Raw genomic sequence first — 23769 nt, forward strand, 5'->3', positions numbered from 1 at the left:
TTTCAAACTAACTTATCTCTGATCAGGACTTTATTTATGCATTCAACATCTAAACCAAAGGAAGGACCAAAGGTGGATCCAAACTTCCATAGCAAAACTTTTACAAAATATATTTCGTTTCATTTCATTTCGTTTTTATAAAATTTCATTTCGTTTTAGTAGAATTTCATTTCGTTTTCATAAAATTTCATTTCCTTTTTATAAAATTTCATTTCCTTTTTATAAAATTTCATTTCCTTTTTAAAAAATTTCATTTCGATTTCGTAAAATTTCATTTCGTTACCATAAAATTTCATTTCGTTTTAGTAAAATTTCATTTCGTTTTTATAAAATTTCATTTCGTTTTAGTAAAATTTCATTTCGTTTTTATAACATTTCATCTCTTTTTAGTAAAATTTCATTTCGTTTTTATAAAATTTCATTTCGTTTTTATAAAATTTCATGCCGTTTTTATAAAATTACATTTCGTTTTCGTAAAATTTCATTTCATTTTTATAAAATTACATTTCGTTTTTATAAAATTTCATTTCGTTTTCGTAAAATTTCATTTTGTTTTTATAAAATTTCATTTCGTTTCAGTAAAATTTCATTTCATTTTAGTAAAATTCTATTTCGTTTTTATAAAATTTCATTTCGTTTTTATAAAATTACATTTCGTTTTTATAAAATTTCATTTCGTTTTATAAAATTACATTTCGTTTTTATAAAATTTCATTTCGTTTTTATAAAATTTCATTTCGTTTTTAGAAAGTTTAATTTTGTTTTTATAAAATTTCATTTCGTTTTTATAAAATTTTATTTCGTTTCATCTGTTTTTTATTATGATTACAACAACTTAAAAATTGCAATTAATGCTCATTGAATCTTTGACGTAAAATTTAAATATTTTGATTGATTTATGAATTTTTTATATAATTACTTTGTCAACTTAATCAATCTGATTAATAAATGCAATTTTTTGGTTGCCCTAATTATGACTTTTCATGTTTCATAGTTTTTGTTTTTTTTTTGTTAAACCTTAATACCTTTTGTTACATTCTGGTTATAATTAAATATTCACAGATGTACAAAGCAAAACGAAAAACAAATGAAACGAAACGATACGAAAAGTTTCGTTTTCATACAAAAAATTGAAAATGAATGAGTAAATATTTTGAACAAAACGGAATGGAACAAATTCAACTCTGCAAAACTCCCCTATAGGTCGGTAAACTTTGAAGCATTATTGTGAAATGGCAGGCAAAATCGATTCGCAAGCAGTAAATAATTCCCCCATTAACAGGAAAATTATTTATGACAAGACAAATGCCTGCCTCTGTCTGGTTGCCCTACTTACGCTTTAAATTAGCAAAGAAAATTTCAGTCAATGTCTCTACACTGGAGGTCCAAAAAACATGGAAAGCTTTCTCTGCTCTATTGTTATTTCGACTGAGCTCCAATCTATGGTTCCCCCCAGGCCAATCTTTCACAAAAAACACTTGTCTAGCGAAAATCAATATAAAAATTTTCCCCCACTCTCTATCGGTGCTTAAACCTAAAAGTGGATTCCATGAACAAAGCTTCTTTCCTAGAACTGTCTGTCTGTGGAACTCTGTTCCGCTGGTCTGCTTTTCAGCTGACTACAATATTGTCGTCTTCAAGTCTAATGCAAACAAGTTCTTATTGAACCGTCCTCTTAAATAATCTAATTATACCAAATTTACACTACTAACTATTACCGCGTTATTGTTCCAATGACTACCGAACACACATTAACTTTTATCCTCGAGTGGCCTCTGAGCCTTGATATGTGGTTACCTCTTGTAAAAGAAAGAAAAGCACAGAAAGCACGGTAAGTTACGCTCTTGATCCAAACTATATGGCATTAAATGGAATCAATTTCTTTAGAAGTCATTTTCTTAATTGAAGCAAGATTCTTTGGAGGCAGGATGCGCTTACTGATGCGCTTACCAATGAAGTGGTGGGGATCAGTGTTTTTATCGAGATATCATCTCTCACGAATTGCCTACTAAGGCTAAAGGGGATCTTCAACTGCTCTAAGTGTTTTATTTTTTATAAATTTACCTATCTTTGTATCTATAAAAGTGAGAATGCGTATGTGTGTGAACGAATATTCAACAAATTTTTGATCTACAGACTTGAAATTTGGTATATAGGGTATTCAGACATGTGGAAAACTTTTTAATCAGTTTTAATCCTGAAAAAAGGACTGCTAAGGGGTAAAAATTGAAAAATTGGTGCTTGAGGGTCATCAGATTTTTATCTGTTTGTCAACTGTTTTACAACTGCGCATGCACGAATCATTCACATGACAGATTCTTTATGTTAAGAATAAGTAAGTTTGAAAACACTTTTTAAAGATCGTGGCAAACTGGCCATTGTACTTGACTCATTGTCTTTAGGTTTTGGTTTCGATCTCAGCTCGAGTATTTTTTTTTTTTTTACTTAAAAGAAGTGAATTGTTTAGAAAAAACATAATACTCACATGACATGTCTTAGTTTTTTTCTGTTTTTTTTATTTCATTTTTTTAAAAGGAATTTAATGTTACATTTAATACCAGGCAACGTCGAGTACATCTGCTAGTTAAAAATAAATTTAAAAGTAATTATGCAAATACTAGACACTATCCCCAAGTCTCTAAAGTCTCTCTGTACAGGTGTTAGTCAAGACAACCTGGCATGAGGAAACTTTTGCTTACAAGTAAACCCTGACTAAATATTCAAAATCACATTTTGTATTCGCAGCCCAAATAAGATCTTTTCAGTATGGATAATTCAAAGTTGCATATACAAGGAATGGTGCATCTTCTTCGAGTGATGTTGCCTATAGCAGGGCTTTACATTGCGAGTGAAACAGTCGCATTTATGAGTGATTTTTTTTCCAACAGCGACTAGAAATAATAAAACGCTTATCTTTTGCCAATTGTATTTCTTTCACTGACAATTTTCCAAAGCTTATTAGTGAATAAAAAATATCTTTTCAACTTTTTTTTTTTTAATAAAACCAGCAAAGTCAAATTATTTAAACAATAAATGATTTATATATTATTTAATTGGAATTCATTATTGAAATGAGTATTATTTATCAATTTATTTATTGCGGACTATTATTCTCATCTTTCTTAGTTGTTGTTTCACAGCATTTTGGCCAACTATTCTTCTGGCCTTCGTCAGGTGGTGCAGTGGATAGAGACGTTGAATCTCTACAGTTCCAGGTGAGAATTGTCGGAAGATAGCGGTTGCAATCCTACCCAAAGCCTGCCAGAGGCTTACTTGGCTAAAACGTGGTGAGATAATATCTATGTAAGGCAGTAATTGCTGAGAATGCAGTCAAGAGATTCAGAGTTCCTATCCCGTCGCGAATACCACCTGACGAAGGCCAGAGGAATAGTTGGCCGAAACGTCGTGAAACAACAACTAAGAAAGAGGAGGATAATAGTTCGCAATAAGTAAATTAATAAATAAAAGATTTAATAGAACAATAAACTCTTTTATTAATGAATAATTCATTTTTTTTAAATATTGTAAGAAATTTGAATGTTTATATTTTCAAGTCTCAACATAAAATTCAGTGTATATTTAAAATTACATTTATTAAAAAAAAGAAAACGAAAAATCTTTATGGTGTATGTAGTTGTCACGGAACAAAGATGTCATATTCCAAAAATCATATGAGTTTGGCTAGTAACTTTTCTATTTGGCTAGTAAACAAAAATATTTAGTTGTCAAAAATCAACTTAAGATAAATTTGTCTGTAAAACCCTGCTATAGTAACATCACAAAGCTGGATATTCCAATAGACCAGATGAATTCTTGTCCTGGAATCCAGTAAGACCAAGAAACCACAAGAAAGGTATACTATCATTCAAACACGGTAGTGTTTGAATATATGGTTAAGTGGCAGTTTTAGTCATTTAGAACTGTTTTAAAGCTTCACAGCTCATTCATTTTTCGACCAAATTTCAAACAATTATTACAGTTTATAAATAACCTCAGTTATATTATGAAAAAAGAATTTGCAATTTTCGTTCAGTAAAACAAAAGTTATGGTGAATTTACTGGTTTCCAAAATCGTAAAAAAACATAAGGAGGTGAGCGACGATTTTATAACTGATTTCCATAGCAACCACATTGCTTCAGTGACTACTGTTGCTACTAATTCACTGCTGTCGCAAAAAGAGAAGTAACAAGTGAAACAGAGAAAATGAAAGAATGAAAGGGAGATGATTGTGGGGGATTTTATTGAAAGCAGACGAGTGCCGTACATTGTTATTACATATCCGTAACAAGACTGAAATTAAACAAAGAACAAGCGAATTTACTGGAAGCTTGGAAAAATCATAGTTACAATCGAAAAATATGAGCATGAAAAGTAATATGGTTAAACTTAAAAATGGAAAAGTAAAGGACTAGTTGTTAAAACTGGAAAAGAAAAGGACAAGGTATTCTAGTAAAAAATATAATAAATTTATAACTTAAAATATTGCAGCATTAAGAATTTTTTTTTAATTCAATTTATAACATTAAATAATCAATTCTTTTTTTTTTTATGTGAGGGGAAATCTCCAAAAAGTGGTCTCTGGTTAGTAACAAATATATATATATATATATATATATATACATATATATATATATATATATATATATATATCAGTCATGAAGTATTTCTCCTCCATTAACTGAGATAAAAAAAAAAGTGAGGAAAAAGTTAAGCGCAGGATCAGAACAGATACTACACTTTGAGGTATTTATTTGCTCCCCCACTGAGCAAATTAGGCACAAGGGCGATTTTTAAAGTGAGGAATGAAGGGGAAATGGGGGCCAATTCCCCGGGGAGTAGGGGAGCTGGATAGTGACAATTGGTATGAAGGGTTTCCCCTACATTGACCAAGGTCTTATCTGTGAGGTCACCCCCACATAGGGTCTTTGCTTGCAGTATCTGCCGGAACAGATACTACACTTTGATGTATTTATTTGCTTCCCCACCGAGCAAATTAGGCACAAGGCCGATTTTTAAAGTGAGGAGTGAAGGGGAAATGGGGACCAACTCCCCGGGGAGTAGGGGAGCTGGATAGTGACAATTGGTATGAAGGGTTGCCCCTTCATTGACCAAGGTCTTATATGTGGGGTCGCCCCCACATATGGTCTTTGTTTGCAGTATCTGCCAGAACAGATGGTATTTATTTGCTCCCCCACCGAGCAAATTAGGCACAAGGCCAATTTTTAATGTGAGGAGTGAAGGGAGGGGGAAGGGAAAAAGGGGACCAGCTCCCGAGAGGTGGGAAATGGGAGCTGGTTAAAGGTCAGATATGTGGGGTTGCCCCCACATCTGGTCTTTGCTTGCAGTATCTGCCAGAACAGATACTAACTTTGATCTTGGCTCGAAAGCCAAGAACCCTTTTTTCTATTTATTTTTTTTTGTTAATAATTAATTGATTTATTGAAATGGAAAATTTTTTGTTTCAGAATTTTTTAGATGTGGATTTTTTTAATTTGTACTTAGATTACAATTCTCATCATAGTTATTTATTTTTTTTTTTTTACTCACTTTCACCCCAAACAAGACATGTAAGGGGCTACTAATTGGACCCATGCCTAAGAAAGATTAACAAAATGTTGGTTTATATTTGAACTTCTGCATATCAGTAAAGTTAGGGACGCAGACAGCAGGAAAGGAATTCCAAAGTCTAGCTGTTCAAAGGAAGAAGATATTAGAGTAGAAAACTTTCTGGCATTTAGGAATTACAACAATGAAGGGGTGTGATTTTGTTGCTAAGCGGGTTTGTCAGGGATATATAATGAGTGCAATGAGTTCATCAAAGCCCATTCCATTAAAATACTTGTAAAACAGGCACAGAGTTACAACATTATGACGATGCGACAGGAGTTGGAGTCTAGGTGACAACGTGGAACCTATTAGATTGGAAACCCTTTTTTAGACCGTACTCAAGAGGGAGAGACTAGTGATAGATGCACCAGCCCAAATGTGGCAACAATACTCCATGTATGGGTGGAAGGTGGCCTTGCAGATGGACAGGATACTCTCTGGGGTGAGTAGTCTTCTAGCACGATAGAAGGAGCCCACCTTTCTTGCAGCAACCTTTGCAATGTCGTCAATGTATTTGTTTCAGTTCATATTGTCTGTGAATATTATACTCACACTTCGGTCAATCAAACCTTTAACCTTCACATGTCTATAATAAACTTGGGAACCTGTAGGGAATTTCAAACTGAACATTTTATTTAATCCATGAGGATAGATTGTTCTTATTCCGTCAGCCATGACCAAGTAGAAGTATTCATTTTATGCCATTTTTAGTTATCATCACCTGTAGTAAAGATTGAACCGCCACCTACCAGAAGACTGTTGTTATCAAAGTCTTCATCCGTTATGCCATGGTTCCATACAGGTTCCTGAGTTCGACAGAACAGATAGTTCCCAAGTTCAAAAAGATGTACCTGAAGAACGTTGCTAAGGTTACTGGACAAATGGTTGCATCATTCTACTGCTCCAGAAAATACCCCACTCTTGACGCAATCCTCTACTTCTAGAAAAGCCTGATGCATTTCAAAAAAATTTTTTTTTTTTACAAAGGAATATCACCACTTATCAAAGCCCGGAGGCCACTCGAGGATAAGAGTTATATTTTTTTATTACAAACGAAAGAGATGGAGTACCGTTATTACATGGGGGGGGGGCACTCAAACAAAGCACACTTTCTCATCTTGACAGAGATAACACAATTTTTTTTTTTCTGACTAAAAGTTTTCATTTTTCTGATTCCCAATTCCGATTAATCTTCCCAACCCTAATCCAAATCTGAGGATGTTTTTTTTTATTGATGTGCTATTAAAAGAAAAAAAAGTCGATAACGTGGTGTTAGCTATTGAAATGAATTTCATAGAACAAAGTTTTGCTTCTGTGTCATCTCCGCACGTGTTTTTTTTTTGTTTGTTTGTTTGTTTTTTTCAAACAGAAATGAGATTGCTCAAATGTTGAGACTGGTTTGATGTAATAATTATGGCTAACTGAAGAGCGACTATCTCGTGTTGCAATTTTGCAGTCTAAAAAAAAAATAAATAATTCAAGCTTGTGATATCTTTGCTGTAATGCCTACGAATTCCCATTAATCACTTAAAATTATCTTATTTATCAAAATAAAACTACTTGGTCAATTTACGTAATCTTTGGACTATGATGTTTTTCCGTCATGGGTACGTACAATCATTTTTTATAGGGAATATTCTAAACATCCACCATTATTTTTTCTTAAGATTTTTTTTTTAATTTTCATTTTATTTTAAATTACTGCATTTTTTTTTTTCGTTGATATTTACTTTTAAAGATTTCCAACGATTGATTAATCAAGATTGTTGATGAAAATTTATTATAAAAACAAATCTCTGTGGCACAATGTAGACGCCAGTCTGGCGAACAACCTGTATGAGAGTGCATACCCACTAAAAACGCGGGTTTTTTCAACTTTTTTTTTTCACGACGATTATCATAGATTACAAACTTAATAATCATGTTAACAGAAAACAATGTGAAAAAAAATTAATGACTTCTAAGAAGGAAGTTCACTTTCTCGTTATAACGTTCTAGTCACGTGACACGTCGGTAAAAAAAATGGACAGTAAGTCAGGTAGCAATGAAGTAGAACGTTATAACGAGAAAGTGAACCCCCTTCTTAAAAGTCATTAATTTTTTTTTTTTTTTTTTCAAATTTTTTTCTGCTAATATGATACTTAAGTCTGTAATGTATGATAATTGTCGGAAAAAAAGTTTTTAAAAAGGTGTAAAACACGCATTTTTAGTGGGTGGGCACTCTCGTACAGGTCCTCCCTCCTCCAGTTTGAACAAAGTATGATAATATCATTTGCATCGGACATACATAGAATAGAAATGTCACAAGCTCCTAAAAGGGTTTTCAAGAATAGATCCCATCATCCACCTCCTCTAACCATACATACTCTTATTTGATTGTTTGCCGCCTCTATATTACACAAACGAAAAAGAAAATGAATTTCAAGTGAAACAAATGGTACCTACGTAATTGTCAGGTCTCAAATAGTAATATATCCAAAAATACGAAAAACGATAAGGTAGAAAATAATTATTATAGAAAAAAAATATATATATATATATATATATATATTATATAACAAAGTATAGTAATAACAAACAAATGATAAAAGTCTATATTCCAAATTTCATGATGTTGACCATCTTACAATTTATTCTTTTAATTACGCTGGCATTTACAATCCTTGACAGTAACTGTTTCGTAGCGCAAAATCATTCATTTAATTATTACATCAATCAATGAATCTATTTCGCTCTTAACTCATGATTCTTTTGTTATTTGTTTGCTATATGCTCTGTAATTACATTCAGCTTTATAAATTAAGGATTAGTATATATAAAAAAGTTAAATATGATGGAAAAATCATATTTCCACAGAAAATATATATATATATATATATATATATATATATATATATATATATATATATATATAGTCCAAAACTTATGTCAATCGATCAAGTAGTTATATTTAAAACTAAGACAATCGAAATTTACGATTTGCAGCGATTTTACTACTAAACTGCACTGAACGTAAGGCCGAATTTAAGCTGTCACCCTTTTTTATTTCATCGGATTTAATCATGGCGGACGAAAACACCACGACTTGCTTAGTCGTAAAACTTAATCTTTTTTTAATTAAAAAAAAAACTACTCGATCAAATTACATGATTTTTGGAATATTTCATCTTCGTTCCATGACTGGACCAGTGTATCAGAATTTTTGTAGGAATTTTTGACACCCCTAACACGAAACTGCGAATAAAATATAAAAATCTCGTAATTTCTCTGTTAAAAGTGGGTTATTTATTTTCTTTATGGATTATACTTCCAAAATAAACTATTACAGTTGTTTTAAAAGTAATAGAAATATTCTTTTTTTTTTAAACAGTAATGAATTTTCCGAACTCAATATTTTTCAATTTTTAAACTTTAAAAATCTATCAAAATTTTTCTATTGATTCTATTTTTACGATATTTTCAGGGTCAATGTGAAATTTTATGTTCTTTCCAATAAACTGAATATAATATCTTAGACAAACGTTTTTTTTTTTAAATTCACGCCCCCCCCCATTTGTGTAAGTGTCACACATTTTCAAGTTTCTCTTAAAAAGTAAATAATTAATTTATGTTGAATAGTTTTATATATCACAAATTGAAGAGAAAAGGTCAATAAATAATATATTCAAATTTAAAACAAAAAAAAAATCCGTTTTTTAGAAATTTACCTGTAAAGTCCGAAGTTTAAAACCTTTTTTAAAAAAAAAACACATTGTTTTTTTTTTGTTTTTTTTTTAATAAAACCTTGGTCCTTGCTCCTTTAATTGAAAAAAAAAATTAGGGCTTGAATTACATTTTTCGAGGAGTTATAAGCTTAGAAAGATGGGGTGGAATTATTCACTATTTTCACGAAATTTCTGTCATTGACTGGTACATCAATACAGACTTTTCTGTATTTTCTTTACTTTTAATTACCGCTGTAAGTGGCAATCTGAATACGCGCTTGTTTACATTCGTGATCTTTTAAAACCAACACATTTCAGGTGAAAACATTATTGCGTACTTACTTGTCATGGCTAAATGAGTAAAAAAAAAAAAATTTTTTAATCACGAAAATGATCCAATAAAAAAATAATTATAAGTAGATACATTTATCGATTTATCGATAAATAAATTTATCGATTTTAGTAAGTAAATAAATTTATCGATTTTATCGAGTTTTGTTGTATATTTTACTGTGGAAAGAGTTGTGCGACCAATTAATTCAGTATTCAACTATTTATCATACAGACTTTACTGTATTTTCTTTACTTTTAATTGCCATCATAAGTGCCAATCTCAATAAGCGTCTATAATATAGACGCTTATTGAGATTGGCACATTTATTGATTACTCTATATAATCAATAAATCTTAATAATTTTAAATATTTTTATTTTGATAATGTTTTATATATATATATATATATATATATATATATATATATATATATATATATATATATATATATATATATATATATATATATATAGCGAGAGAGAGAGAGAAAGGGGGGAGAAAGAAAGAAAGAAAAATTATAAGCTTGGTTTTTATGATTGAAAATTTTTTTTAAAAAAACATTAACATTAATAAATATTATGGTTATGATGGTTATTTATTACGAAATAAAACATTTTTAAACAGATTCACCTTTAAAAAAAATCTTCTTTTTTTTTTAAATCGAAAACAATTTTCAGCAAGTCGGCAAAATTTTTATAAAAACAAAAACAAAGCACGTAACAGTTTTCAAAAATACCGTCCGATATTTCGTAAATATTAAACTTCAAAACATCACGTCGCATTCACATACACATAAACGACATCTATGCACATTAATGAAAGCAAATCGGATAAATAAATAATAATTCAAACCTCGGGCGGTAATGAATCTGTCGACGTTGTCCGGGATGAAATCGTTTGTTTATTTTGATGGGTATAATAGGAAGGCTTCTCTTCGAAGTGACAAGCGTCGGCGAATAGATCCTCCAGATTCTCCATCATCGTGAAGCCTTTTTTTAGTCTTCAAATGTAAATACGTTTAAAAGGCGTTTATTTGTTTTGTTTTATGTGTCCTTTTTAATGGATAGCTGTGATAATCGTCAACGCAGTCGGCTTTGGACAGCTTGACAACATCAACATAGCCATATTCAAGTCTTGTTTAGGGTTTGACAGGTGGCGCCACACGGCGGATAACAGACGACGTAACAAAGGGGAGATAACTCTCGTCCTAAATCAATCGTTTTTGTTCTGTCATTTTTTTTTTTTTTTTTTTAATAAAAATTGATATATTCAATGTAAAAAATGTTTTTAAATGTATATATAAAATAACGATTTAAAGCAATATTGTCTCACAAATAAATTGGCGGATCCATTTTCTGCGTTCTCGTTTGTATATTATCAAGAATCTGTTGAAAAACCAGTGCGCATAAAATGAAGTGGTTGAATAGTTGTCAAGTCGCAGTTCAAGTATCCAAATGTTTATTTTTGTTTCTATAAATAATCACTGAAAATGTTGCGACATTTTTCCAAATATTACATAATATTTTTTCCACACTTAAAAACAAATATGATGAAAAACACGATATCTTTTTTTTTATGGGAAAAAAAAGTAAATTGTATGATTGTAGATCAATACCCTCAGATATATTCCTATGCCTTTTAGTTAGGAGCAAGCTGTAGTATCTGTTCTGATGCTGCATTTTGTTTTTTCTCTTCTCATTCAGTAAATGAGAAATCCCTCAAGACTGAGGCAATTTTTATTTTTGTTTCCATTCGGGGTGCCCGTTTTTGTTTTTGTTTTTGTTTTCGTTTTTTTTTTTTTTTTTGCTTTTTTGTTTTTGTGTTTTTTGCTTTGATTTTTTTTCTTTATTTGCTTTTTTGTTTTGTTTTTGTTTTTTTGTGGTTTTTTTTGTTTGTTTTTTTTTTTGTTGTTGTTGTTTTTTCAGCTACCCACTACAAAAAAAAAACTGAATTCTACATTTGGCGCTTCTACACTATTGGGACGAAATTTAGAAAACCGTAAAACTGAATTTCACATGAAAACAATGGTATCTACGTATTCCTCGCATTTTTAAGATGATTATACAAAAATATTACGAAAATGGATAAGGTAGAAAATTATTTATCAATAAAAATAAAAATAGAAAATTGATTGAAAACGATCGTAATATACAGGAGAGTTCAAAAGGGAGGTCATTTTCCGTTTCAATTTTAAAAAGACGGCGGCAATTTTTCACCTGCTAACGCGATTAAAGTTTTTTTTTTAATAATTCATTAATATTCGGGTAATTTCGACTGCATAATTTCGAAGCTACCATTGTAACTTATTAGAATTGACACAAAAAAAAAAGAAACCATGTTTTTTTTTATCTGAAAACACCCATTTATGGTAAAACTATACAAACACCGTGACAGCGAATTAACCCTACCCCTAACCCTAACCCTAACCCCTAACCCTAACCCTAACCCTAACCCTAAACCTAACCCTAACCCTAACCCTAAACCTAACCCTAAACCCTAACCCTAACCCTAACCCTAACCCTAATCCTAACCCTAACCCTAACGCTGTCACGGTGTTTGTATAATAATACCCCATTTATCGACTACAAAATCTCGTCCCAATTCTGTAGAAGCGCTCTACATTTTTTAGGCGATTACATGTGAACACTCTGAAAAAATTGGCGGTGTTTGCCTCTGTGTAAGTGCAGTATGCAATTTGAACGAATGCAAAAAATGAGACTGAATTGAATAGGCACCTCTTTTTTTCTCCGATTCATTGAGATACGTTCCTCTCTTCACTTCCAAAAGCAAGTAGAGTTTTTACAGGGACATGTTAACTCAATATTTTCAACTAATGAAAATCGTTTAAAAATCAAAATCTAGTAAGCCTATGTGAAACTAACAAATCTGATGAAAACAGTTGCCTAGTCTACGAAATCAGAGTTCTACAGATTAAAAATAAATAAATAAACGGTGCATCTCAAAGGACCCAAGAACGTATGGTCACCTTCTCCTTGCACCTTTGGTGGAGAGAGCCGACAAAACAAGGACACTTCAAGACTCATATAATCTTGCGCGCATCTTCTTTTTTTTATAGAAATTGCTCCAGACAAAGCATGAAGCCACCTGATGTAAGGAGTAAAAAAAAACACTTCAAGGTTATAAACAAACTAACAATAAGTGTTAAACAGCAATTCTTGCGCCTTTGTCAGAAACATCGCTCATGGAATGCGAGAACTAAAGGACAAAATAAGAAAAGCAAGAGTTACAAGGGTTTTTTTTTTAGGTGGGAGTAACCAGTTATCAAGGCTAAAAGATCACTCAAGGATACGGCTAATGTTAGGTGGTAGTGTAGTAATTGTTAATAGTGTAAATTGAATAGAATTTAGTTATTTATGGGGACGGCTCAACAAAAAGTTGTTTACATTGGACTTGAAGGCTACCATGTTGTATTCAACCAGGAAGCAGGCCGGTAGAACAGTGTTTCACAGGCGGGCAGTTCTATGAAAGAAAGTTCATAGAATTTGCGTTTAGATAGAGATTGGGGGAAATCATTTATAGTCGTTGTAACTAATCGAGTGGTTTTTGTGAAAGTTTGGCAAGGGGAACCATAAATTGAAGTTCAGGAGCACTTTCCATGAAAATAATGCTAGAACAGGGACAGATTCGCAACGTCTCTTCTTTGGAAAAGTAGTTGCAGGGAAGAGAAAAGAGCATCACCTACTAGGTTTTGAAACTGGTTTTGAACTCTATCAAGGCTGGGTAGGGCATGCCGAGCAGCTCCAGATGTGGCAACAGTACTCCATTTTAGGGCATGCTTAACTCTTATACAGATAGAGGATTGCATCGGCAGTGAGATAACTACTTGAGTGGTAGAATGATCCAATCATTTTTCCAGCAATCTTGGCAAAAGATTTGATGTATGTGTTCCATTTCAGGTCAGGAGTAAAAGTCAGTCCCAAAAGCTTGTCAAGACATGAAGCTTCAACAAGATGAGAACCATTTATTTTAAAATGAGTGTGATAGGGGTCAGAGCGATTATGATGAAAGGAGAGAAGCTTGGTTTTCAATGCATTAAAATTAACCAACTAACTTTCTCCACATTGTGCCACATTCTTAAAATCAGAAGAGAGAGAATCAGAAAGATCTTGGCCATTGCTGGTCTTTGAAGTGTTGCCATAGATTGTGGTGTCGTCTGCATAAATGTCTTTGAATGATCTAAGAATGTGATTTGAGAGATCATTAATAAAGATCAAGAAGAAAGTTGGGCCCAGGATGGAACCTTGATGGATGCCAGCATTAATACTATGAGTTTCTGATTTCTGCCTATCAATGACTACTTTTATAAGCCTATCAAAGAGAAAGGACTAAATAATTGAGAGGATATTTCCAGCTATTCCATAGCTTGCAATCTTGTGAAGTAGACCTTTATACCATACTCTATCAAAAGACTTTGATATGTCAAGAGCTATTGCTTTAGAAACAAAGCCCCTGTCAAGAGATTCACTAAGCCTGTGTGATATTACAGTTAGTACATCAGCTGTAGATGACAAAGAACAGAAACCATATCGCATGTCACTGAGCAAGTTACTTTTGCTGAGGTGCTTGACCACTTCTCAGTTTATCACAGATTCCAGCAACTTACTTATGATGTACAGGAAACTGATTGGTCTGTACTGAGAGGGACATAATTTTTAAATACGAGGTGCTCTGACGAACTGCAAACACTAGTGCCCCCACGACGTAGACACCCTCGACAAACCCGACAGGCAGCTAAATCCCACCCCCACACAGAGTAGAGATCCTTAGATGTAAAAGATCTTTCTACTCCAGTAGTTTCTTCTCCAGAACCGCTAGACTCTGGAATTCCATTCCAGGTCCCTGCTTCCTTAACTGTACTGATATGCAGAAGTTCAAGTGTAACGTGAACTGACATCTTGCTGCCCAAATCCCTACATAGTGCCCCAGTAGTTGCTGTCCCTGATAGTAGCCCCCTACACCAAAGTGGCAATGTGCCTTGTTTGGGGTGAAAATGTAATAAAAAATAAATAAATAAATAAAAGAAAAAAAAAAAAAAGACTAATGAAGTTTTCCAGGGTGCTGGGAAACATTTCTTTTTAGGCAACATTTAAACAGCTTTGTAAATATGGGAGCTAGTTCCGGTTGAAATTTTTGGAGCACTATGACTGGAATGCCATCAAGGCCAGTTGCTTTACTATAATCAAGGTTTTTGATAAGCTTGGCAACATCACACATAGATATTTGTATGTTGCATAGTGTGTTTTCAGTCACAGGAGGAAATACAGGGGGTAAGTGACCTTGATCGCAAAGGGTAGAATTTGCTGCAAAGTTCTTGGAAAATGAGAACAATACAAATAATACAAATTATTATAGGTCGAATGTTTTACTTTAGGATTGTATTCCAAAATAATTCTAGCAAAGAAAACAAACAAAAAAAACAACAACAACAAAAAATAAAAAACACACACACGCACACACACACGCACACACACACACACACACACACACACACACACACACACACACACACACATATATATATATATATATATATGTATAAACGTGTCAAACGCTGATGAAATTACCCATGTTTCATTGATGTAGGGATAGGGACAAGTGCTAAAAAGTAAATGGCTCTAATTGCCACCTTCATTCTTTCTCCACTTTGTTTGGATTCGTTTTCTTCATCACTTTAAAAATAAGTTAGTTTTCACAGGAAAATACATAAAAATCAGTACAAATTCCAAAGCTAACAATCCTATGTCAGTGTGAATTTAGAAACTTCTATAAAACCGTTGTTTGATTAACTAAAATCAGAGTTTGTCCAGATGACACCTGCAACATGCCTCAATTCTAACCCTAACCATAACCTTAACCCTAACCCATCTTAAAAGACTGGAATGTCCCACACTCAAATTTCTTTAAACCTGCTGTAATATCTCTAGTGAGCACAACTACCCAGCAGGTCAACTCACACACACACACACACACACACACACACATGCACGCACATGCACACATGCATGCACATGCACACATGCACGCACATGCATACACACATGCACACACACATGCACACACATGCACACACACACATGCACACACATGCATACACACATGCACACACACACATGCACACACACATGCACACACATGCACACATGCACGCACATGCATACACACATGCACACACACACATCCACACATGCATACACACATGCACACACACACATGCACACACATGCATACACACACACATGGACACACACACATGCACACATGCATGCACATGCATACACACACATGCACACACACACACACACATGCACACACACACACACGTGGACACACACACACATGCACACACACATGCACACACACACATGCACACACACACATACACACACCCATGCACACACACATACACATGCACACACACACACTATCATGCACGCACATGCACACACACACATGCACGCACGCACACACACACACATGCACACACACATGCACGCACATACACACACACACACACACACACACACACACATACACATAACAAAAAAAAGCAGAACTTTGAAATGAACTCTTAAACGCTTTTGTCTACTTCTTATTAAAGAACTTTAAAACTTCACCACAATCTTTGGTCTTTCAAAGTATATTTTATATCTTATGTCTTATTTCCTTGTAGTTATACAATTGTTCTGTTATTTGATCATGGTTTCCTTGGTTTTTCATTAAAAAAAAAAAACTCTGGTCATGTTAAGTTAGCACTTGCATGCTGGTAACCTTATTATTCCTCAAGCTTTCATTTATTTCCATTTTATTATGCCTGCACGTCTTTTTATTTATTTTCCTCCGCTATAATGTAACTTTATAAACAATTTATATCAATTGTCAGCATTGGTTCTTGGCAATACCCAAATCTGCTTTCATCATCACAAAATCCAGATAATACATTTGTGTTTGCTTTGGCTGGCGCCATGTGCGTTTATACGTATGTAAATATGTTGCATTTCAACCTTGTGTCATACATATAGAAAAAAGTGGTTGTCATTATTATAAAAATACATGTAAGTTTATAATAATTATTATCTAAGTTTTCTTAGCTGTTTTTCTTGCATGAACCACACTGTAATCCTTCCAAACCGAGGACTTGTTATCCTGAAATCAAACCTCCTTATTTATACTTTCAAAAATGCATATTGATGGAAGACAAAGGAGGTTTATTCGACATAATCTTCGTTCCAAATCGCTGACTAGTAGGGGTAGAAGGGGGAGAGACAAAGAGAGATTGATAATCATTGTTTAACTATATCTTGTTAGTGCATTGCTTTTTTCTGTGGTGTTGGGGAAAATTATGAACAGGCGGAGTGATTGCTTTAATTGACCCTGAGTATCAAAGGTACTCCCAATTTCATTCAACCAACTTTCTCTCACATCGTATTGCATGCTAATCTTGTATCACACATCGAGAAAAAAACAAGCTGCTATCATTATTACAAAATCACGTGAAAGTTCACAATTACAAAGTGCCTTCAATAACTTTGTAGACTTTTTTCATATGGACACTTTTATTGATAGCACGCACATGAAACTCTAGTCCCCTTCAAAGTAATCTCCTCCGGCTGCAATGCCTTTGAACCGTTCCAACAACTTCTGGAAGGCCCCATGGAAGTCCTCTCACGTGAGCGTGTCAATGATCATTGTCACAGCCTCTTCCATCTCCTCAATTTTCTCATAATGACAGCCTCTAAGATCTTCTTTGCACTTAAGGAATAACCAAAAGTCACAGGGAGCAAGGTCTGGACTATAGGGAGGGTGAGGAACTGTCTTGATGCTCATTTTGGTCAAGGATGGAGTTGTGGACTGCACCCTTCGGACAAACTTGGTGAAAATCTTCTGCATCTTCAATTCCTTGCGAATAATTGTGTATACAGTTCCCACACCGACATCAAACTGCGCAGACACACGACAATCCTTTTCATGAAATTCTTTATTTGGCCAATCAACTCTGGTGTTCTGACTTCCTTATTCTTCCAAACCTCTCATCATCCCTCACAGACCTTCTGCCTTCCTTGAATCTCTTATACCACTCAAAAACTGATGTTCGATTCATGCAAGATCGTCCAAAAGAAGTCTGAAACATTCCATATATTTCTGTGGCATTTTTCCAAGTTTAAAACTGAATCTTATTGCATATCGTTCTTTTAAAGTGTTCTCACGTCCAGATTGCATTTTTGAAATTCACCAGCTGTGATAATCAGGCTTTAGTAGGGTGTATTCTAATTCCTGCTGTAGCTGTTCATTTGAACTTGAAATCGTAAAAATTGGTCAGTCATCTCATAAGATATATAGCAATAACATACTGAATTTTCAAGGGTCTACGACAATTTTAAATGTCTGTACAAAAAAAGTCTGGAAACTTATTGAAGGGACCTTGTATTACCTACATCTTGTTAGCTGCTTCTTCTTCTATACACCCACTCTATAATCCTTCCAGACTGAGTGCTTGTTGTCCTGAAGTCAAAGCTCCTTATTTATTCTTTCAAAAAGACTAACTCAAGACAAAACTAATGGAAGACAGAGGAGGTTTATTCGATTTGATCTTTTTTCCAAATCACTGACCAGTGGGATGGGGAGAGATAGAGAGAGACTGATAATAATTGATTTTTTTTATACTTGAGAGTCACCACTTATCAAGGCCCCAAGACCACTGAAGGATAAGGATTAATGAATGTAAGGTGGGAGTGTAGTAATCGTTAATGGTGTAAATTGGGTAGAATTTGATTATTTATAGGGACAGCTCAATAAGAACTTGTTTACATTAGATTTGAAGGCTACTATGTTGTATTCAACCAGTAAGTAGGACAGCAAAACAGAGTTCCACAGGTGAGCAGTTCTGTGAGAGAAGTTTTGTTTATGGAATCTGCATGTAGATTTAGACACAGATAGAGAGTGGGAGAAATTGTTTATAGTTGTTGTAGCTAGTCGAGTGTTTTTTGTAAAAGTTTGGTTAATCATCTCTTGTCAGCACGTTGCGCTTTCTCATAGTCATATGTTGCCTGCTTCCAAGGAACTATTAGGTTGGTGCAAAATTAATGTCGTTTTTAGACTTGAAGCTGAACGTCAAAAAACATTATTTTTGCACCAACCTAATAACTGTAGCTCTCTCTCTCTCTCTCTCTCTCTCTCTCTCTCTCTCTCTCTCTCTCTCTCTCTCTGTTTCTATTCCCACAGTCTAATAATATTCTGTTGTGGGGGAAAGGATGGGGTGTTTGCTTATTTTGCATCAAATGTTCACGTTACGGCACATCAGCCCTTCAGGAGATTTATAAAATAAAAGGAGAACATATCTTTTTAAATCTTCTTCATATCTCTTGACCATGTCGGCTCCCCTGGAACGACAGCTCATAACGACAATGCAAGTCTTATTTCTCTGGACAATTGGAACTTTATTTGTTTCACGGTTCAATGTCGCGTCCCTCTTCTCTGCCTATCCTTAGAAGGAGGGTGGGGAATTCTCTATCGATTCATCTGCCATATGCCGCTACCTCTTGGCATTTCCACGAGAAGTCTTTCAGAATAACTGACGACTGTGTCTCTCGAACTTGAACTGAATTCTAACTGACTAACTAAACGTGTCCCATGTGTTTCTATACAATTTAGCGGTAGAGGGGAACATTGGTTCATACGTCACTGACACGTCATTATGCACTTAATGCTCGTCATTGTCAAGGTTGTTTCAGTTTTAAGCCCGAGTTAACAAGTTTGATTTGGTTTGACCCCTTGATCCCGTCTACACTAGAAAGCCTGTTTACGAACCTCTATTGGCTTGCTCTTCATTGCAGTAATCATAATCTCTAGTTCAGCAATCCTGATTGAGTTTTCATTTTCATGTTTTTCTCAACCAACCATTTGATATACTTAGTAGCCCAATAATTAACCAGAGTTTGGTAACTATTTACATTACTTTAAGCGTCAATAAACATGAATTACATACTTATCCTCAACGATGATTTAACTCAATTTATTTCTAATTCACTAGAAGAACACCTGTGCCAAAACTCATACTGGCACTCCCACTCTCATTTAACGATAGATTTTTTACCATATGTGATTTGTTTTTTAATTCGCATATGCAATGATATATATCTCTATGAGTTATATGCCAACTTACAGTTGTGAACTAATTGTGGTTTCTGATTCACAGGTGTTTGAATTGAGTCAGATGTGAAAAGGAACCTGTTGCGTTTTGTGCAGTGATCCTGTTTTTGTATTTGAAAGGACGCACACCACAGGAGATTTTTAATAAAATGAAAGAAACGCATAGTAATGATGCTCTACGATCATCATCATCATCATCATCATCATCATCATCATCATCATCATCATCAAGTGGTGTCATGAATTCATTGTTGCTCATCATTTTTTATGTTGCCCAGGTATTCAGACTGTGAACATATGTTTCTCACTCTCGTCCTCTGCTTCTTCTACCCATTATCTTTCCTGTCAAACTAATCTGTTCCATTCCGCTTTTTCTGTAGACATTTTTTTTTTTTACAAGGTGGTCACCACTTATCAAGTCCCGGAAGCCACTCAGGGATAAGGGTTATTGTAAGTACAGTACGTTAGTGTGGATATTTAATAAAGTGTCTACTTAAGAGGGCGGTTCATCAGGAATTTGTTTACGTTGGATTTGAAGACATCCAAGTTGTAGTCAGGTGGGAAGCAGGCAGACGGAACAGAGTTCCACAGGCGTGCAGTTCTAAGAAAGAAGCTTTGTTCATGGAATCTACATTTTGATTTAGGCATAGATAAAGAGTGGGGAAAGTTTTTGACAGTGGATTCAGCTAGACGGGTGTTTTTCGTAAAAGATTGGCAAGAGGGGACCAGAGATTGGAGTTGAGACGAGCACCTGCCATGGAAATAACGATAAAACAAAGATAGGCTTGCAATGTCTCTTCTGTGGAAGAGAGGTTGCAGGGAAGAGAAAAGGGCATCATGAATGATGAATCTCATTTGTCTTTTTCGTACTGTTTTTATTAGAAACCTTTCTATGTTTGCCAATTCTAATACCTCCTGGTTTGCTTTCTTTTCTGTCCAGGATATCTTCAAAATTCTCAGTTAATTCTCAGTTCTCAGGATATCTTCAAAATTCAAGTCACAGTTGCCTCTAGTCTTTTCCCCGTAGTGTTGGTGATTGTCCAGCACTCACAACCGTATAATAGAGTAGACCATATCTGTAATATGAACTTATAAAACGCTGGTATCATGAATTCAAACATGGCCGAAAATCTTTGAAAACAGTTCCCAGTCCTGGTCACCCCCCTCCCCTTCTGCTATGGATGAGACATCTTTCAGTCAAGTTGAGGTTGCTATTTTGGAGGATCGATACGTGACCCTGACATGACAGAATATCCAACAATGAATACCATTTTTTTCCCACCTCGTTATACAACCCTGACCCCTGACTAGGATAGTAGTCCGAAATATGTAGATAAAAAGACCGTGGAAATTTATACCTTTACAACAAAGTAAAAATGAGGTTCTACTTTTTTTAAGCGATTACATGTAAACAGCCTGAAAACTTGGTGACAAAAAAAAATTATTTTAGAAGTTAGGAAAAAATCTAGAATCTCATTTTCTTTTCTTTTATTTTTTGGAGTGAGTGGTGAAAGGGGCGGGAACTGATATGTGGTGGTAAAATTGCTAATTCACCTAAAAATAAAAGTGAGATTCTACTTTTGTTAGGCGATTACATGTAAACAGTCTGAAAAACTTGGCCGTAAATACTATAACAAAAAAAGAGGTGAAAAAAATTATTTTAAAATTAGGAAAAACATTAGAATTTTACTTTTTTTTTTTTAGTGTTGGGAAGACAAGACTTCGTACATGGTGGTAAATTTATATCCTTACAGCATATGCTAATTCAAACAAAAATAAAAACGAGATTCTGTTGTTTCTTTTAGGCGATTACATGTAAAATAGCCAGAAAATCTTAGCGATTAAAATTTAAAAAAAAATAAAAAATATTAAATAAAAAATAAAAATTATTTTAGAATTTAGAGAAGAAAAGTAATATAGTCCCAAAAGAAAAGAGGTATTGCTATAAAAACTGCATAATAACATTTACATTAGCTGGATAGAGGAGGGTTGATCACCTGTGGGGAATACGACACAGGTGGTTTAACGAATGAAAGCAATGCAGTGCAGCAGATCGGTATGCAGCTCGATTGCAAATTCCTTGCTGCACATCAACTGCTAAACAACAGTAAGTGCTTGGTGCAGTCGATGCACATACTGGTTGAGTAATAGATTTATTTACGCCGATTGCAAAGTAAACAAATTTTATGTGTAACTGCATGCTCTGTGTATGACTGTGCTCTGTTTTTATTTTTGTTTTTGGGGAGGGGGTTGTTTTTAGTGCTTCAGCATTTACCGACCCACAAAGTTAGCTCTACTTGCTCTGCAGCTGATGGAAATGACCAGAGAAGGTCGGTCGAGCCTTCCTCAATTTTTAATGAACGCTAATACAAATCTGCGCGGTTTCTTCAATAAGTTTCCAGACTTTTTTTTTTCCGGGCATTTAAAATTGTTGTTGTGGAATAATTTGAATTACCTCCCTTCTTTTCTTTTACCGAACTCTTTTTAGACTGAAGACAAAAAGAGATCAGTGAGATCCATGTAAGAGTCAGTCAATAAAGTATACTGTTCATTCTATATTTCTCTTCTATTTTGTTTTTATTATAACAAACCCTTCAAAAGATTTTGGCCAAGATCATAGTGTAGTATCTGTTCCGGCAGATACTGCAAGCAAAGACCATATGTGGGGGCGACCCCACATATAAGACCTTGGTCAATGTAGGGGCAACCCTTCATACCAATTGTCACTATCCAGCTCCCTTACTCCCCGGGGAGTTGGTCCCCATTTCCCCTTAACTCCTCACATTAAAAATCGGCCTTGTGCCTAATTTGCTCGATGGGGGAGCAAATAAATACCATCTGTTCTTCAGATGCGGCACTTCCATTTCTCGTTCTCTTTCAGTGGAGAAGAAATCCTTCACGACTGAGACAATTTTTATTTTTGTACCTTTTCTCCACATTAAAAAAACGGCCCTGGTGTCTAACTCTGTCCCGTCGGGAAGCATTGTAAATAGGTACAGTCATAGGCTCTTGAATATTCAGTATGTTATTGCTATACATCTTATGAGATGTCTGACCAATTTTTATGATTTCACATTCAAACGAACAGCTACAACAGGAATTGGAATACATCCTACTAAAGCCTGCTTTTCATAGCTGGCGAATTTCAAAAATATAAAGAACGATATACAATAAAATTCTGTTTTAAACTTGGAAAAAATGCCACAGAAACGTACAGCATTCACCTGGCTATCTCATACGTTTTAACCCTCGGCTCCCTTTTAAGACTCTGTCTTTTTAAGTGCAATTGTTTGCATCTATCTTGAACTTGGTCCACCGGGTATACTCGCCAGGTAGTTTTCGGAAACTCTTTCTCATGAGTCCGGTTGAATCGGGATTTTTCTGTGCCTTTCAAATGTCGATTTTGTAAAGAAGCAAAAAGCGCCAATTTTCTTCAGACTATTTTCAGACCATCTTACATGAATCGAGCATCAGTTTTTGAGTGGCATAAGAGATTCAATGAAGTTTGTGAGGGATGATGAGAGGTGTGGGAAGAGTAAGGAAGTCAGAACACCAGAATTGATTAGCCAAATAAAGAATTTCATGAACAAGTACCGTCGTGTGTCTATAGAGACAATAAGTGCACAGTTTTATGTCAGTGTGGGAACTGTACACACAATTATTTGTGAGGAATTGAAGATGCAGAAGATTTGCCCAAAGTTTGTCCACAACTCCATCGTTGTCAGGGATTAAGATTTGCTTCATAAAGTTCTCACCGTTAAATATTACGTAATTAATTATTATTTCCCGATATTTTTAAAGCTGTTAACACAAAAAAAAAGAACTAAGATGCACAATGCACACTCCCTCTTGTATTGTTTCAATTTTTTTCAATGGATTATTCCCCTTTTATATAAAAGAATTTTTCATTTAATCTAAGGGTAATGCTGTTAAGACCTTTATTATCCAATGTATTCC

At 34.3% G+C, this 23769-nt stretch overlaps 1 protein-coding gene across 1 annotated transcript in view; it reads right to left on the reverse strand.

Moving 5' to 3' along the window:
• Positions 1–10831, reverse strand: part of LOC145260627 (GTP-binding protein 2-like) — a 93164-nt gene extending 82333 nt beyond the window's left edge. Inside the window, exon 1 of the mRNA XM_080118941.1 lies at positions 10498–10831. Within this exon, the coding sequence (XP_079975067.1) occupies positions 10498–10626 (129 nt within the window). The 5' untranslated portion in view covers positions 10627–10831. The remainder of the gene's footprint in view (positions 1–10497) is intronic.
• Positions 10832–23769: the final 12938 nt, after the last annotated feature.

Source organism: Euprymna scolopes, chromosome 36 (assembly GCF_053919585.1).
Source record: "Euprymna scolopes isolate OS-2025 chromosome 36, ASM5391958v1, whole genome shotgun sequence".
Lineage (NCBI taxonomy): Eukaryota > Metazoa > Mollusca > Cephalopoda > Sepiida > Sepiolidae > Euprymna > Euprymna scolopes.